This window comes from Alligator mississippiensis, chromosome 1 (assembly GCF_030867095.1).
Source record: "Alligator mississippiensis isolate rAllMis1 chromosome 1, rAllMis1, whole genome shotgun sequence".
In the NCBI taxonomy this organism is placed as follows: Eukaryota; Metazoa; Chordata; order Crocodylia; family Alligatoridae; genus Alligator; species Alligator mississippiensis.
Genome location: NC_081824.1, coordinates 251,780,285 through 251,798,215, shown reverse-complemented (window position 1 = coordinate 251,798,215; position 17,931 = coordinate 251,780,285). Strand labels below are relative to the sequence as shown.

At 47.4% G+C, this 17,931-nt stretch overlaps 1 protein-coding gene and 1 long non-coding RNA gene across 3 annotated transcripts in view; both read left to right on the top strand.

Annotated features, from left to right (window-relative positions):
* The window catches only part of B4GALT4 (beta-1,4-galactosyltransferase 4), a 64,085-nt gene that overhangs the window by 34,413 nt on the left and 11,741 nt on the right, over positions 1-17,931 (top strand). For both annotated transcript variants that reach the window (XM_006261480.4, XM_059720478.1), the window contains 3 exons: positions 2,354-2,864; positions 4,951-5,183; positions 11,537-11,724. In XM_006261480.4, the coding sequence (XP_006261542.1) occupies positions 2,570-2,864; positions 4,951-5,183; positions 11,537-11,724 (716 nt within the window). In that variant the 5' untranslated portion in view covers positions 2,354-2,569. The remainder of the gene's footprint in view (positions 1-2,353; positions 2,865-4,950; positions 5,184-11,536; positions 11,725-17,931) is intronic.
* On the top strand, positions 11,731-16,497 carry LOC109280387 (uncharacterized). The gene is made up of 2 exons (XR_002086685.2): positions 11,731-14,768; positions 15,585-16,497. It is a non-coding gene; the product is annotated as an uncharacterized LOC109280387 (long non-coding RNA).

Below are 17,931 nucleotides of genomic sequence, written 5' to 3'. Positions count from 1 at the left end.
TGGCCTCAGCCTCAGACCTTTCTGTCTTCCCTGTGCTCTGAGCACTGTGTGGGCCCCAGGCCACTGGCGGGGAGCTGTAGGCAGGGGGTGGCGGGGATGGCTGAGCTACTAGGTGGCACTCCCCAGCTGCAAAGCTGTGGCTTCCCCTTGCCTCCACGGGCAGTGGCTGGGGCTGCAGACCTCTCCTGTGCCTGGATCCAACGGCTACAGGGAGGGAGGGAGGTGCTGGGCCCCTCATAGGGGTCGGGCAGGACCTTCCAGCCACAGCGGGAAGACCCCAGCCCTGCGGTGGGTCTGCCTGGCTCCCTCCTGCAGCAGCAGGTCCTGGGCAGGGCAATGGGTTCTTTGCATCTCCTGCCACGTTTGTGCTACCATGGCCCAGACCTGGAAGGCTCCTCCACGCTTCTGGGCCAGGCCCTCCCCAGCTCACCCCAGGGGAAAGCAGGGTCTGTTCCCAGTGGCATGGCCTCTGCCAGGCATGCTGTGTCCTGCCCCCTCCTGTCTGTGGTACTGGGGCTGTGCGGGGCCTGAGCCAGCCATGAGGTGGGGCTGAGTGTGCAGTGGGCTTGGTTTGAGGAGGCGCTGCAGCAGCTAGAGCAGGCGGTGCTGGGTCTGATGGGTTGCTGCCAGTCCCTTGCAGGGTGAGCGTGACCCCAGGGCGTTCCAGAGGGGCGTTGGTGCAGCAGGAATCCCAGGCGGGGTGTTAGGGTTGAGCTGCTGTGCTATCGCCTTAAGTTCTCCTTGTTTGATCCCCAGTTCATGTTTCTACCCTCTCCCAAGTTCTGCTTGCTGTGGGATCAGGAGTCCTTTGGGCCTTGCATTACTCTGTGCCTTCCACACTGCCAGCTGCTTTCTTTCTGTCCTGTACCTGTTGCCTAGAGCCTGCCCTTGTCCTTTCTGCTAAAGCTGTCCCCTCTTCCTCTTCATCACAGCAGTGGGTGTAGATTCGGGGGAGTCAGTTGTTCTACATAGTGGCTGCTGGGTAGGGCCTACACCTTATTCCCAGAGAATGCCCAGAACCCCATTTCCCTCTAAACTGGGGGAAGTGTGGAGTGGGTAAAACAGGCCATCATGCCACCCCTAAGTTTGTCCACCTTCCTCCCCCAAAAGCATGTGGACTGCCTTACACAGGGAGGGGCAAGAGGAGACAGGCAGACTGAACCATGCTTCTCCCATGATTGGCTGTTTCAGTGGTTTTCCCATTCATTTGGAAAACCAATTCAGAATAGCCTTCCTTGTCAGTGTTTGCTGGCCTCTTCCATCACTCCTCTCTACTTGTATAACACCTGCCCTGCTCAGCTGCTCCCTGCAGCCTCTTTTCTAGCAGGGTTTCCTGCTGAAACTGCCTCCTCTTGCAGCTCTTGCAATCCATAACACCTTCCTGGCACGTCTTGATTATCAGACCACCGTTGGATTTGTATCTCTTCACTTTAAATTGCTTTCATTGCTCTGTTATACTCTGGTGCAGAAATGAACATCCTACTTGTGTGATGATGTGCCTGCGGGAGGTATGCGTCATCTCAGTGTGAAACCAAGAAGGTAGTCAGGGGAAGAGATAAGGGGTTGGATCCTTGGGAGAAATCTCACTTGAAACCAACACCCTCACTAAAGAAAACAGAAAATTTATCTCTCTTCAGTTAGTTCTTCAACATTGTGAGAGCATGTGAAAGGGAAAGGGCAGATAGGCCTCACTAGGGTGTATGTAGTATTTGGCAGCTGATGAGGAATGAGGGATTTCTGATGCCAGGTGTGCATTATGTGCTTCATTCCTGGGGTAAGCCAATGTCCCTCGTGAAAGGAAAGCGATTTTAGTTCCTGGGGAATAATTCCACATATCCCTCACTTTCACAGGATCCTACAGTGGGGAGGGACCTCAAGGACCATCTTATGCAGCCTCTTGTGCAAGTGCAAGATGCACAGTTCCTAAACCATCCAGCATTTGTGCCAGATCCAACTTTTTGGGAGTCTCGCTTCACTCATGGCAACCGGAACTTCCTGCCTGGCAGCCACTGTAGTCCATTATGTGCTGCACATAAATTGTGAGAGGCAGTGTCTGCTTCAGCTGATAATGTGAATAGAACAAAGCAGACAAAAAGTAGGAGGGGAAACAGAAGTGCAAGATGGGGAAGTGATTTGTCAAACATTGCACAACCCACCTCTGTCAGGATGAGGAACAACCCCAGGTCTTTCATTTTCCTGCCATTGCATTTGTTGCTGCTTCTTCCCTGCTTTGGTGATCTGCTCTCCTTGGGCATCACTATGTCACAAGCTCATCTTGTGGGATCTAGAGGGGGCTATAAAGCAGCTTTTCTGGGTCAGTATCAACTAACCTTTTCACTCTCTTTTGGACCAGGGTGAGTCCTGTGATGTCTGCCTTCCATCAATCGCTGAACCAGAATTCCATGAATTGCAAAGCAACAAGAGGCTTGGCAGCCTGTGCTATATCCCAGCTTCCTACTTTACTGTGACGTCCCTCCTGGGTCCATTATTTTCTCCCCACTGAGGTGTGCAGTAGGAGGACTGCATCAGGAACATTGTTGAGGAAGCAGCTTGCAAAGCCAGGAGGGCCATGGGCTTCAGCTTTGGTGTCCTTCACCTCTCCTACAAGTTCAAGTTGCTCCTGGTCTTAGCCTTGTGTGTGATGGTGGTAGGATGGGCCAGCTCCAACTACATCATGGTTGCTCTGCAAGAAACTCCAAAAGCTAAAAGTTTGTTGGACAATTTGGTGCTGGAGAGAGAGGAGGAGGAGGCTGAGAAGGAGGAGGAGGAAGAGGAGAATCAGAACAAGAAGATGATTTCAACTATGAAAGTCCCCACAGTGAAGTCAACAGTGGGCCAGTGCCCTGCACTCTCTCCATACCTGCGTAAGTGTCTGAGCTTCCCTTTTTTTAACAACTTACATCTACACTCAGAGTACTGGCTTGGTTCCCTTCTGGGCTTCTCTCAGCCAGGCACTTTTCATGTGAACCAAATACAGTGTGAAGGACTAGATCAGCACTTAGATGCTAGTTTGTCTTAGAAATACCTGGTGAGATGGGTAGGGCAATTTGGTAATGCATGAGGAGAAGTCATGGAGTCCCCACCATACCCAAAGTAAGTCACTTGGCTGGATGACAGAATCTAGCTTTGGCAGCTCATTTCAGCATAGGCTGTTCTGTTCATTACCTAGAGTTAATCCTTTCGCTATCTTCCTGCATTCATTCTGAAAGATGGGCACAACCTAGCCTACCGGGAGACATGCAGGATGCTTGCATTTGTTTGGGAGACTAGTTTGGATCATGGGCGTTCTGGCTAGGGTCTTCTGCTAGGCAGTGCAACCCAAGGAGGTAGAAAGTGCATCTGAAAAAGCAGCAGTAACTTGACATATGGGTGCTGGGGTTTACCCGGGGCACCTCTAGACAATGTTCCCTCTAAGGTGTAGCGGTCTGTGAGCGTGTCGCTTTGGTGCAGCATGGGACACTTACTGAAGGTAAGCTCCTCACTACTCACCTGGGGCAGGCAGCAGGGGCTGAGGGCCTGGGAGATTGGGTGCTGGGGGCCTGGGTGGCTAGGGGCTTGGGGGCTATGGGGATTGGGGCTAGGGCCTGGTGCGGGCTCCGCTGGATCTGAGACACTGCTCCTCTCCCCCGCTTTACCTCAGGGAGCAGGGAGACGCATGGTGTCAGGGATGGGGAGTAGAGCACTTCCCTGCAGCCGGTGGAGCCCACAGAGTAGTTCTCCGTAGCCGGCGGAGCCTCACTCGGGGCAGGCAGCGGCTCCTCCCTGAGATGAAGCAAGATGGGGATGGAGGCTGGGGCTGGCACAGGCTCCGCTGGCTCCAGGGAACTGCTCCACTCTCCAGCCCTAACCCCACATGCCTCCTCGCTCCGAGGCGAAGTGGGTGTCCCACACCGCAGCCCAGCTCCTATCCCGGTGGGTGCATGGCCTAAAAAAAGTTTGTGCACAGCCAGACTTTTGCTTGTGCACAGGCATGCGCGCACGCACCTTAGAGGGAACCTTGCCCCTAGATATCTATTGACCCATGCCTGGGCCCTGTACACTGCTCTTTATCAGTTAATGTTTAACCTGCAGTCCTTGAGTATGGCCCATCCCTTATTACTTCTGAGAACTTGCGATCTTCAGTGACCAAGTAGGGGAAAACAAACCTCTATCTCTACATGAGTGGCTTGCTACTAGTTTCACCACTTCCTTCTTTCTCCATTTCTTGTCCTCTCTTTCATGCTGAATCCCACTTTCTGTGATGAGATGTGCCTTCTCTTCACCTTACAAACATGTGCCCTTTCTAGCATGACAACAGGCTTCAAAACTAAATCCATGTTCACATGTTTATGATTAGTGCACATTTGGAAACTGACTTTTTTCTGGGAAAAAGAGGAGTGGAAACAATGCTCCTTTGTTTTCCTGGAATCCTTTTTTTAGTTGATACTTTGCAGCAACACTGGTTCCTGGTGTCTGTATTCTCCTTCAAGTGAGCTTTCACTGTTTGCTCAGACTGGATGAGAAGCAACAGCAGATACTGGAAAAGTTGTGTTTGCTAACAGGGTTGCAGCAAGCCCAGGTCCGTTTCCTGATCTAAAATCATGGCCTTCAACCTGAAATGTCTGTCCTTTCATGCCCATGTTTAAAACTATGAAGGTTCCTCAAACCCCATCTCCCATATTTCTCTCCACATTTTATCCTTTCTCTCCTTGTTGTTTCAGACACCACTGTACCTTTCTGATGTAACAGGGCTCCTCTTGGTCTTCACTTGATTTTTAATCTGGTACTGAGTAAATGTAAAGTGTCTCCAAGCACACCTCTGCCAGGGCTTGTAGGTTCCCTTTGCAGCACATGCCATTCCACTCGAAGCAGAAAGCCAGGTTTAGGGTTGAGCCTGGACTGCTCCTAGGAAGGCATTGACTAGCCAGAGAACAGAAATGACTGAGAACTTTTCCTGTGCTTCTCCTGCAGGGGGGCCGAGCAATCTCACTTTCAAAGCATCTCTCACATTAAAAGAGGTGGAAGAGGAAAACCCTCAGGTCATGAAGGGTCGGTATCACCCTGCAGAGTGCTTAGCATTGCAACGAGTAGCCATCCTGATCCCACACCGCAATCGAGAAAAGCATCTGCTATACCTGCTGGAGCACCTCCACCCATTCCTGCAGAGGCAGCAGCTGGACTATGGCATCTATGTCATTCACCAGGTGAGGCAGCTGCTCTGGGAAAGGCAGCGGAGAGTAGTTCACTGCTGTGCACCCTACCTTTGCTGTCATGCAGAGTCCTCCATGGGCCCTCCCTGCTGATTGCCTTGTTAATGGGCTGTGGCTTCCATTTTACTCAAATGGATTTGAATCCATCTGGATTCAAGAAGCACTTTAAAAGTGCCACAACTTTGCTAACACCAGATCAGCTCCAACTGTGCTGAAAGTGTTGGGAGCCCAAGGGCACAGAGACTGCTAGCTGTTACTTTTGCCTTAAGGACAGATCTGCTCAGGACAGGTCTGTTCCTTTGGAGATTAAAAGAGGGGGTTGGTATCCAACAGTCCTCCACTTTCTACCTGTTGCTCATGGTGAAGAATTTGAACAGACACAAGCAAAGCTGAGAAGTTTTCTTTTAGAAAATTTCCTGAGCATAGCCAGTATCATCGCATGTTCATGTAGGTAGTACCCACCAGCCAGCCTGGAGAAATAGTTACATGTATGTTAGCTTGTTGGAGGTGTCTTCATAATCATAATGCTTGATGCTGCCACAGTGCACTTACCCTGCACCGTAACTTTATGCAACAAAGCTGCAGTGTTCTCTTCTCCCAAATTTGGAGGTATTCAGATCCAGGGTCTTGCCACATATCTGTCTATTCAACCCTTTTGCTTGCAGGTTGCCCCCCTCAATAAACTATGAACATGAGGTGAGTTGTCTCGCTGAGAACAAATTACAAAAAAAGTGGCCTTTGCACAGATCCTTGTTTGTAATAAGGGGACTGTGGTAAGGCATAAGGGAACACTCAGTCACAGCAGTATGTTTGGGACCTGCCTTGTCACACTCACTGGGTCTGCTAAATCAGTTGTTAATTTTGGAGAAAACATTTAACACTTGCCAAGTCTGTGACAGCCCCAACACTCCTGATGTGGTCAGGAGAGCCTGAAGCAGCAACAATGAAGGGAGGGGAAACTAGCAGTGTTTTCTCTTATAAATCACTGTCAGGAACATTTTTCCCTGTACCCTCTGTTTTATTGCACCTCCATTCATATGTCTGCTCTGCTTTCAGTCATTGGGGTGATAAATGAAGGCAAGCCTCTCACTTGCTTCTGTTTAAATAACCTCATAGTTTTGTCATAAACCAGCGAGAGGCAGGAAATACTGAGCGAAGGCTTATGCTCTAGCTGTACATCATGCCAAACAGCTGCAGAAGTGTTGGGCAGGATCTGCTTTCACTTGGGGCGGGGGTGGAGAGAAAGATGGGGGAGGAATTTCCTGTTTTTTTTGTGTTGAGTCATGGTTTTACAAGTGTTTTGAAAATGAGAGAGAATGGGACTCTTGGGGCCCTTGTTTTATTGCTTTAGGATGTACTGAAGAAAGCCTGGAAGCTCAACCTAATCTGTCAATATTGCCAAGTCTAATCCTTACTGTTTTGTTGGATATCTCCTTTGCAAAGCCCAAAGATGTAAAACCATAGGTCTCCCACAGCCCTTTATTATTAGGGTTCAGTCAAGTGTGAAAGATATCTGAAGATGCCTGGGGTTTTTTTTGCTTGCTTCTGTTATTTGTGAGCTCCTTCCTTAAAGAAACAGGGTGAACCAGATCTGGATATGAAACATTGAAACCTGCATGAATCTCCATTTCAGGGAAGGGAGCAAGGGTCCTGTTCATACCACATCTGTTGATTTATAAAAAGGGCAGCAGCCCTAGTGTGTCCTTCTGCAGGCTCCTTTTAACTTGATTTAAAAAATATCATTTTTATAATTAAAAATAAAAGTTTTGCGATGTTGAAAGCTGGGAGGAGGGAATCTTTTGTATCTGCAGAGTAGAAGCTTGGTGATCTGTATTCTCCTTTTTGGTGTTGCCAGTGTTGCCAAGGAGTGGGTAGGTAGTTTAATCTTTGTTCTTTGAGCTTGCTCAATGAGTGCTACCCAGGGGGCAGTTAGAGGCAGCTATAATAGTAGTGTGGCTAGCTCTGTGTAAGAGGTGGCCTGGGATGCCTTCTTTAGGGACACGGAACAATAAGCAATGGTCTCAAGTTGCAGCAAGGGAAGTTTAGGTTCAATATTAGGAAGATATTTCTCACTAGGGGGGTAGTAAAGCACTGGAACATGTCACCCAGAGAGGTTGTGGACTCTGCATCCTTGCAGGTTTTTAAGACCTGGCTACACAAAGCCTTGGCTGGGATGATCTAGTTGGGGCTGGTCCTACTTTGAGCAGGCGGTTGGACTAGATGGCCTCCTGAAGTCCCCTCATGAGGTCTCTTCCAACCCTAATTTTCTATGATTCAGTGAACAGCTTTTAACAGATTTTGCAAACTCTTTGTTACTACTAACCAGGGGGACTTTGACCCTGGATAAAAGGGAGGAGTTTTCACATCCCTTTGCCAGTCCCCTGCATCATCCATCCTATCGCTCCCCAAATGACCTGGGTTCAGAACACCCAAAATGGTAGACTGGCTTTTGCGTGTCATACATGGCCTAAATATGACAATACTTTGGACCCTGATGCCACACAGATACCATGTGAACTGTGCCTCTGAACTTCTGTCTGGTCTCCTCACATATGTAGTCATCACCAAACACATGCAGTTCTCTCTCTCTCTCTGACCAGGCTCTGGTTGCAGTCCCCAGGTCTTAAGCATAAGTACCTTAGCTCATTCTATTGGGCTCCAATCCTTTATATAAAAACAATAAAATACCATGTACACATGCTTGCTTTTTTCAAAAAAGTTTCTGTTTACCCAGCACACATGCCTTTCTTTCCCTGAGGCTTACCATTTCCTAGATCTGGAGAGAGCCAGCTTTTTTACATTCCTCTTTAAAGCTTTGTTCTCTGAGCAGCTTATGGGAAGTGACCAACCCCTTAATCCCCTGGGTGATGCTTTAACTCTTTGGTATCCTTTTGATCTCTACATTTATAGCTCTCACAAACAACAGTGTCACTTGAGGTTGGAGGCAGAAGCCTAGAAGCTAATGGCTTCTAAGTGTATGCATGAAGCTACTTTTCTGTTCACACCTAGTGACAGGAATTGTGCACTGTCTGGAAGGAAACAAACAATGAAATGTAGATGTTAATACTTTGAAGTGAATCTTGTCATTGTTTCAGGGGTGTACTTGGTAGCCGTGTTGGTCTGAGACAAAAAGACATACAAAAAACTAGAACTCTTGGTTCCAAAATGATACTTTTTATTAGACCAACTGGAAAATGGAAAGAAAATTGTCCTTTTCTGCAAGCTTTCGGGATCAAAGTCCCTTCGTCAGGCTCTGGGAAAAGTATAGATGGTACAAGATGGTAAAAAGTTCCCATAGGTAGGAAATCGGCTCCCTCTGTGCAAAAATGAAGTTTAAGATGGAAGGCTGTCCCTCTGAGTCGGGGAGACTGTCTTTGTGAGCTGTGCTGAGTAGCTCTTTGATGTGTTGATCAGATAGAATTCCTTCTCTGGAGGTGTCAGATGGCAGGCAGGGGGGTAAAAAAAACTTTCTTGTTGTTCTGCAGTGATCTTCAGCTCCCTCTGTGCAAAAATGAAGTTTATTTCCTATCTATGGGGACTTTTTACCATCTTGTACCATCTACACTTTTCCCAGAGCCTGACGAAGAGACTTGGATCCCAAAAGCTTGCAGAAAAGGACAATTTTCTTGCCATTTTCCAGTTGGTCTAATAGAAGGTATCATTTTGGAACCAAGAGGTCTAATTTTTGTATGTCTTCTTGTCATTGTTGTGAGCTTATGAAACAACTGGCTGCCTGCAACCCAGAGCTCTCCAGCCACAACTAAAAATTCATATAGAAATGTATATTTTTGAGCATTTTAACTAGAAACGGATGTTTTTGGTTCCCCTGGGAAGCTTGTCTGAAGGGGAGAGGTGCTCAGGATTGCTGGCTGTACTTTAAAGAAACCTTATTGAGAGTGCAGAAACAGACCATCCCAATGTGCAGGAAGACTAGCAAGTATGGCAGAAGACCAGCTTGGCTTAGCAGGAAACACTTCAATAAACTAACTCACAGAAAGGAAGCTTAAAAGAAGTAGAAACTTGGACAAACAACTAGGGAAGAATATAAAAGTGTTGCTCATGCATGCAGGGATGAAGTCAGGAAGGCCAAAGTGCAATTGGAGTTGCAGCTAGCAAGGGGTGTGAAGAGTAGAAAGAAGAGTTTCTACAAGCATGTCAGTAACAAGAGGAAGATCAGGAAAGTGCGGTTACCTTACTGAACGGGGGAGGCAACTTAGTGACAGATGATGCAGAACATACTTAAGTACTCAATGCTTTTTTCACCTCAGTCTTCATAGGCAAGGCCAGCTCCCAGACTACTGCACCAGGCAGCATAGTTTGGGGAGGAGGTGAGCAGCCCTCAGTGGTGAAAGAACAGGTTAGGGACTACTTAGAAAAGCTGGACATATACAAGTCCTTGGGGCCAGACAGGATGCGTCCAAGGGTGCTGAAGTAGTTGGCTGATGAGATTGCAGAGCCATTGGCCTTCATCTTTGGAAACTCACGGTGATCAGGAGAGGTCTTAGATGATTGGAAAAGGGCAAACATAGTGCCCATATTTTAAAAAGGGAAAAAGGAGGATCCAGGGAACTACAGACCAGTCAACTTCACCTCCATTCCTTGAAAATCATGGAGCAGATCTTCAAGGAATCCATTTTTAAGTACTTGAAAGAAAAGAAGGTGATTAAGAACAGTCAGCATGGATTCACCAAAGGCAAGTCATTCCTGATCAACCTGATTGCTTTCTTTGATGAGATGACTGGGGAGACCAGTGGTTGTGGTGTACCTTGACTTTAGCAAGGCTTTTGATACAGTCTCCCACAACATTCTCACAGGAAAGTTAAGGAAGTATGGACTGGATGAATGGACTGCAAGGTGGATAGAAAACTGGCTGGATCATCAGGCTCAGAGAGTAGTAGTCAATGGCACTATGTCTAGTTGGAAGCTGGTCTCAAATGGAGTGCCCCAGGGGTTGGTTCTGGGGCTGGTTTTATTTAATATCTTCACAGTGACCTGGAATATGGGATGGAGTGCACCCTTAGCAAGTTTGCAGATGACACCAAGCTGTGGGAAGTAGTAGTTATGCTGGAGGGTAGGGCTAGGATTTGGAGAGACCTAGAGAAATTGGAGGATTGGTCCAAAAGAAATCTCATGAGGTTTAGTAAGGACAAGTGCAAAGTCCTGCACTTAGGACGGAACAATCCCATGTATGAGTACAGGCTGGGGGCTGACTGGCTGGGCAGCAGCTCTGCAGAAAAGGACCTGGGGGTGACAGTGGACAGTAAGCTGAATATGAGCCAGCAGTGTGCCCTTGTTGCCAAGAAGGCTAACGGCATACTGGGCTGCATTGGTAGGAGTGCTGCCAGCAGGCCAAGGAAATGATTCTTCCTCTGTACTCTGCATTGGTGAGGCCACATCTGGAGTACTGTGTTCAGTTTTGGGCCCCCCACGAGAGAAAGGGTGTGGACAAATTGGAGAGGGTCCAGCGGAGGACAATGAAAATGGTGAGGGGGCTGGGGTACATGACTTATGAGGAGAGGCTGAGGGAACTGGTCTTATTTAGTCTAGTAAAAGATTGAGAGGGGATTTGATATCAGCCTTCAGCTACCTGGAGGGGAGTTCCAAAGAGGATGGAGCTAGACTGTTCTCAGTGGTGGCAGATGACAGAACAAGGAGCAATGGTCTTAAGTTGCAGCAAGGGAAGTTTAGGTTAGATATTAGGAAAAACTTTCTCACTAGGAGGGTAGTAAAACACTGGAACAGGTTACTCAGCAAGGTGGTAGAAGCTCCATCCTTGGAGGTTTTTAAGACCCAGCTAGACAGAGCCTTGGCTGGAATGATCTAGTTGAAGTTTGTGCTGCTTTGAGCAGGGGGTTGGACTAGATGGCTTCCTGAGGTCCCTTCCAACCCTTATTTTTTTGTGTTTTCTATGATATAAAAGGCACCAAAGTACAAGAAAGATTAAATACTTAAAATCAGAAAAAACCCCTGAAATCAACGCCCAAACTTGGAATCACTGTCTCATAATGTTAGCACAGTGAAGTGTGTTTAGCCTGCAAATCAACTAACAGGTTGTACATCAGGAGACCTGTATTTATTCCCAGCTTTGCCATGTAGTGTATGCTCTTAGGTAAGGCACCTAAATTCTCTTGAATTCAGCTTCTTCACTTGAGGACCATGTTATTGACCTCTTCTGATTTCCAAATCTAGTGTTAAGGTGTAGCTGTGTGTGTGACATGAGAACTTGGTACTGTACTGTAAAGCTATAATAGATACTATAAACTGTGATGAGGACAGAACCCAGGTAGCTATGCTAGTTTACTGACTTAATGAATGCCTTGTTTTTTTTGTTTTGTTTTTTTTTGCAGGCTGGCAATACCAAGTTTAACAGAGCTAAACTGCTGAATGTGGGCTACCTAGAGGCTCTGAAAGAGGAAAACTGGGACTGCTTCATTTTCCATGATGTGGACCTGGTGCCAGAGAATGACTTCAACATGTACACATGTGGCAAGCAACCAAAGCACCTTGTCGTGGGCAGAAACAGCACTGGGTACAGGTAGGAACCAAAGAGCTGGCTAGGAAGTGCCAGATTATTAGTAACATTCTTCTTTGTGAGGGATCCTTACATTGGATCTTTCCTGCCACTTGAAGGCAGATTACCAGTGATGGTACTTTCACCTTTTACAGTTCCTTCCCTCTGGAAATTTTAACTGACATTAGTGAATGTAGCCTTATGGATCACTTGAGAGGTAGGGTGCTGTTATCCTTGTTTCTCAGATGGGAAGAATGGAGACTCTGAGGAATGAAGTAGCAAGCTTGAGGTTATGCATTGGGCAGTGGCAAAACCACAAATATGTTGCAGGCTTCTTAGTCCTGAATTAACAGTGTCTTGCTCCATAATATTGCACTAACAACAGATCAGACCTTTCTCTGCACAGAAGATTGCTGTCACTGTAGGGAAGAGGAATTGTTCCTGCTTATTCATTTACACAGAAACTAATGCAACAGGACCTTGATGTCGGTTGAGGCTTCAAGGTGTTACTGTAATACAGGGAAAAATCCCAGGGGTATGAACCAGAAATCAAGGGCTACTCATGTCAGATAAAGGAGCCCCTTAAATTGGCCATGTGTAACAAGAGCTGTTCGAGTAGGCCTGGTCTTTCCTTCCAAGACTTACTTCCCTTTGTAGCATGACAGTCCAAATGTTAAAGAATAAAGGTGTTTCTTAGAAGCTGACTTGCAATGTGCTTTAAAATAAAACTATCTTATGCATGTTTTAAAGAGAAGAGAGCAGAGCAGGGGGTCACTGTGTGCAGGTCTTTACACAAAACAGTTTATTTCCATGGGGGTGGTTTAATTCTCCAAAATTGCAGCAAATGAAAATCAGGCCTGTGACAGTGTCACAGGGGGACACAAACGGAGGCCATGGAGCACCCTCCTACGGCAGGACCCGAGGCAGGGCTGACCTGCCCAAAGAAAGAAATGGAAAGCCCTGAAAAGAGGGCACACTTACCACTTTTAGGAGAAACAGAGCCACTCCGAGAAGAGTCACCAGTGCAGTTCATCAGCCACTTTTATTGCTGGCTGGGAATGGCGAACGGTTGATGATGTCATCAAAAACCGCCGCCCGGCTGATTTAAAAGCCAGTGGCAGGGAAATGGAAGTGGGGGCAGCAACGCTGGAGTCAGAAGGCGAAGCTGCTACCCGGGCTGCACATCGGCAGTGTTGGCAGCTCGGCAAGGGGCCAGACAGGGACCCACAGGAGGGGTCCTGGATCCATTAAAAGAAGTACCAGACTGGCACAGCAGGGCAGCCGGGCCAAGAAGGAAGGCATTGAGGGATCCCAAGGACCACAGAAGCCGGATCTGTGAGTGGGGCGGGCTGAGGCCTGTACCCTGCCAATTCCTTCCTTCCTTTTTTTTTTTTCTTCTTTTATTCGTTATTTCAGAGGGTGCATAGAGCCCAGACCAGGGAAGGAATCTCCATGTGACCTTGGATCAAGAGATGGAGCTGAGGCAACACAATGGACCACAACGTCTCAGGGGGGGAGTAGATGCAGTGATGAGGATGGTCATGCACCCCACAGTTATCCAGGGTAAAGGGGCTTTGAGGGACAGACAAGGAGAGAAGACAGTAGGTGAGAACATCAAGGGGGACAGGCCAGCAATCCATCATCCAGCTGTCCAGAGGGCTGGAGTATGGCTGGGGTGTAGGGGAAGTGGAACCCCAAGAATGCCTGCAAAGGGCAGCACCTGGTCTGTGAGAATCCTCGAGGAGGAGCCCCACCACTGAAGAAAAGAAGATCAAGTCGTGACAGGCGAGTGTAGGGGTCCCCCTCGGTGGTGAACATGACCCAGTGCACAGGTCCTGGGGGCACACCCTGTGGCCAGAACTGGGTGTGTGCTCTAAGGTTGCTAGAAAGCGCCTATACGAGACTGGATGGGTGCAGACGGAGTCCTGGGAGCACAAGGATGGAGAGTGCATAATCTCTCTGGGTAACCCATTCCAGTGTTTTACTACCCTCCTAGTGAGAGTTTTTCCTAATATCTAACCTAAACTTCCCTTGCTGCAACTTGAGACCACTGCTCCTTGTTCTGTCATCTGCCACCACTGAGAACAGTCTATCTCCACCCTCTTTGGAACCAGCCTTCAGTGGTGGGTCTAGCCTTCAACCCACTGACCAACAAAGTGGAAGCAGTCGCTCCAGGTATGTAACAGAAAGATTCCAGACTAGGAACAATGAAGTGAACCTCAAGGCATTCTAATGACCCCATATGCCTTAGTTACTGCATCTGTTTTGACCAGTGAATTTTACAGATTAAACTTTTCTCTTATTTGAGGTGCTTTTGCAATTACTATTCAAGAGTTTATAGCTGTTAGTTTTCAGTCAGATGAGTGAACCTTTGGTTTGGAAACTGGTCTGTCAGGAGGTGGTCTGGGTCCAGATCTTGCTCTGGTCATGCTTCTCCTGTGACCTGGGGCAAGTCATTGCCTCTATTTGCCCATCTGAAATGGCAGCTACCTCTAAGGAAATTTGTGAACATATGTGAAAGATCTCACTTGTATGCTCTCAAAAAACCTAGTGCTCTAGACAGCCTAGAGGGAAAACTCCTGACTCCTTCAAAAGTCACCCTGAAGCTAGTGGTTAATGTACACACCAAATTCTGTAGCCAGTAGCACACAAGGGAATGGTGGAGCCACTGTCACATCCAGGCACTTTTGACTCCCTGGCCTGAACAACTAGGCAACCATTCACAGCTGGGGTTGCCTTCTCTGCAAGTCTGGAGCCCTAATGAGATGCCTCAGCCACTCTGCCCCTGTGGCGCTCAGACAGCATGGAACCACATCTTGAAACCCCAGCAGGGTTGATTCAGGCTTCTGTTCTGCTGAGGTTGGCAAACAAGGCAGTTTATCATGTCCTCATCTTCAAGGCAAGACCTCCAAAACCTCAGTTGTCTGTTTTTCACAGGTGCCTAAGAACCTATGGAAAGCTTTTTGGAAGAGGAGGGGTTTGCCCCAGTGGCCTGAGACCAGCTTTCTCCTTATCCCCTACTGTTGTGCAATGTGCAGACTGCTCAGCTGTTGTTCACCCCTGGAGAGGTAGCTATGTCCTAGGAGTGCTGTAGTTGTACAGTTAATAATTCAGAAATGGGAAGAATTTTTTTCCACCTAGCAAACTTGCAATATTGCATCCCAGCAAACAAAGATGGAAAAACTTCCTGCTCAAGACAGCCCACCTGCTTTGGCTCAGAACACAGTGGTTCTGCATTGTACATGGCCCTGAGGTGTTTTTCCCAGTCTAGTGATAAAAATCCAAATGAGACTACTGTTACTTCTCCAGGGAGAGAACTGCCAGCCCCAGCCCCATCAGAAGTTGCTCAAACCATGCAACTTGGTCATTAGGAGAAGTATGTCACGTCATACTGTTTGTTAATGGGCCATTCACAGAAAGAATGAGCCTTACTGCTTTTCTGGTTCTAACAAGCTGTTGGAAGCTTTACAGCCCTTGGGGTCACTGGTCAGGTGATCCAAGAAAGATTCACTGACAAAGAGCAGGTAAGGAGGAACTCTATTAGCCTTTATGCTGTGCACAGTAATTAACATTACACATTTGCTGTTCTTAGGGGCCTGGGTTGAGGCAGGGAGCCTGGGACTGTGCCAAGGGAGCTTGTTTGCTTCAAAGGAGCAAGCAACACAGATTTTTCCCCATTAAAAGGCAAGGGCTGCAAGCCCCTGTGTGCTGTTCCAGCAAACATGGATTATGCTGAGCAGTGGGCATCATTATTATGGACAAGACTGTGTCAGGGAGTCCAGAGACTTAGTCTGGAGACAGAGTGCAAAGCCTGATAGGGAGATAGGCATTGTGTCCAGCTTCAGGGCCTAATTATATTCTTTACTTATTTGGCACTGATCTAGCTCCAGTAATCTGAAGTGAACCTCGTGCTTGACTCTACCTGACCTGGAAGGGCATGTTTTATCAAGCTCACAGCTGGGCAAGCACAGTCCACTGTCCTGTTTGGGATCCTCTGCAGTGCATACGCTAGAATGGAGAGATTTACATTTTCAAATGTGCTTGGCCCTAAACAGAAGCCCCACATACCTTCCCCTCCTGGCTTCCCAGTGGACCAGCCCAAATCATCCAAGCTCAAGAAAGGAGCAAGAAAATGTTGGGGAATGGGTGTGAACCCATATATCTTTGTCAGTGGTGATGCGCTGTTCAATGATAGCCACAATTCAGAAACATGAAATAGCTCCTGCCTCTCTTCGAGTCAGTTGGATTTGCCTCTGTCACAAGAACTGATGTAGTGGACAGCTGCTTCCGCCTCTTTCACTTTTTAAGTCTTGTTCATATCTACAGGTCAACATGTAACTTTCAGCCACTAGCACCTTTCTTTTGAATTTGGCTTTTAGAGGCCAAGGGAAGCCTTATTGTAACCCACACCATGGAGGTCCACAGCAGCCTAACAGGATAGGTAACTAAACAGAAAACATAAGAAAGTGACCAAGTATGTCACCCCCTACTTTAAATAGGCATCATTTCCAGGTTGCAGGAACTAGAGGAGGTTGTAATTGAATCTCCCTTTTGAGTCCAGCTCAATTATACTAATTTACTGTGCGTAAGTTCAATGACTGTATGTGTCCCCTCTGGATTTGTTCTGCAGCATCTGTATCTGTGTAAGGATAAACTTTAATCTCCCCATGCTAGTTTGCACTTTGTGCTTTGAAAGTTTCCTGTAAAATGTAATATTAAAACCATGTTTACTCAAATATAAGATGACTCTAATAATTAGATTCTGTATATGGAAAATCTATAAATTTGTTACAATTTTCCAAGTGTTTAGTCTGATTATCAAAGAGTTGTCTTGAATTCAACCCCCTCCCACTGCTACAGCAAGGAAAATAGTGGCAGGGGGGGAGGGGTCAGGTGTCCGGTGTCCCCCTTGCTCTCTGCGCCCTCCCCCCCCACCCCCCCAACTTTTCCTTCTGCAGCCTTCCTGCCCCTCTTTATTGTCAGACACTGCTTAGGCTCTGCTCCCTCCTAAGTACAATGTTGAAATGAGCTGCACATGACAGTAATGGAGAGTGGGGGCAGAAAAAGGACAGAAACTGCAGAGGGCAAGCAGGTGAGAGCGGAAGACTACTGTAGGTCTTCTGGCCCCGACACCGAGTACTACAGGTTTCAGCACAGGTACACCCTAAACACAGTTTTGAGTGCTGTTTTACACCTACTCATAGATAGTACAAACCATGCTTTTTTTTTTTTTTTTTTTTAAGGAACATTTTTTGAGTTCCAAGCCAAATCAGTTCCAAATCTGTGAGTCATTCAAGAACCATATGTGGCCCTGCTACCAGCAAACATCCTCCACCCCTGCCTGGGGCTTCAGCTGCTTCCAAATCATTTGGCAGGCATCCTATGTGCAGACCCAAGCCCGGAGACTTGGGGTTTGGATGTCCCCAAGTTTTGCTTGCCCTCCGCCATATGCAGGAGCAAGAACAAGCCATGCATATTAATTTAGAGCAAAAAGCCTCATGACTTATCATGTAGGTCATTGGACTGCACCCCAGCAGAGTCAACAGTGTTTCAAGCCATGGTGACCCCACAGCCCAGCTCTGCTCACTATGTGTGTGTACTCCAGGTATTGCTTTCCCTGCCACACCAAAAGGATCCATATGCTATTTAGCCCCTGCTCATGAGTGGAACCAGGTGTTCTTGCACTGAGTTCTGGGATGCTTCAAACCTGTATATGCTGATGAGGCCCAGGGCTACCTGGTCTGTTTCCACCCCATAGAGAAGGTACCACACTAATCACATGCAACAGGCTGAGACTGGGGTGACAGAGCCTCTCAGCTACACAGAAGTTTGGTGATGATTGCAAGACATTTAAGGCTGATGCAGAAACAGAAATCATTGAAAATGGGAAAGAAAGGTACTGCTCAGCTGTGGGATCGAAGAGGAAATCAAAATATATTTGTAGAGGTTCAGCATGCCTTGAAAAAGAGTTGACACTGAAGGGAGCTGAGCACATTGAGCACTATGATTTAGTTGGGTTGCCTTAACTTAGCCTTGTGTTGGGTTCCCATCAGCATATCAAAAATGTGGCATTTTTGGTGCAAAGGGGAGCATGTTGCTGCTGGCTCTGGCTCTCCTGATGCTGGCTTGATGGTTCTGGGCCTGGTGCCAGTTCCCTGTGGGTACTTCCATACCTGCTTTTTTTTTTTTTTTTAAGGGCCACAAAAAAAAATGTTCCCAGTACATTGCTTC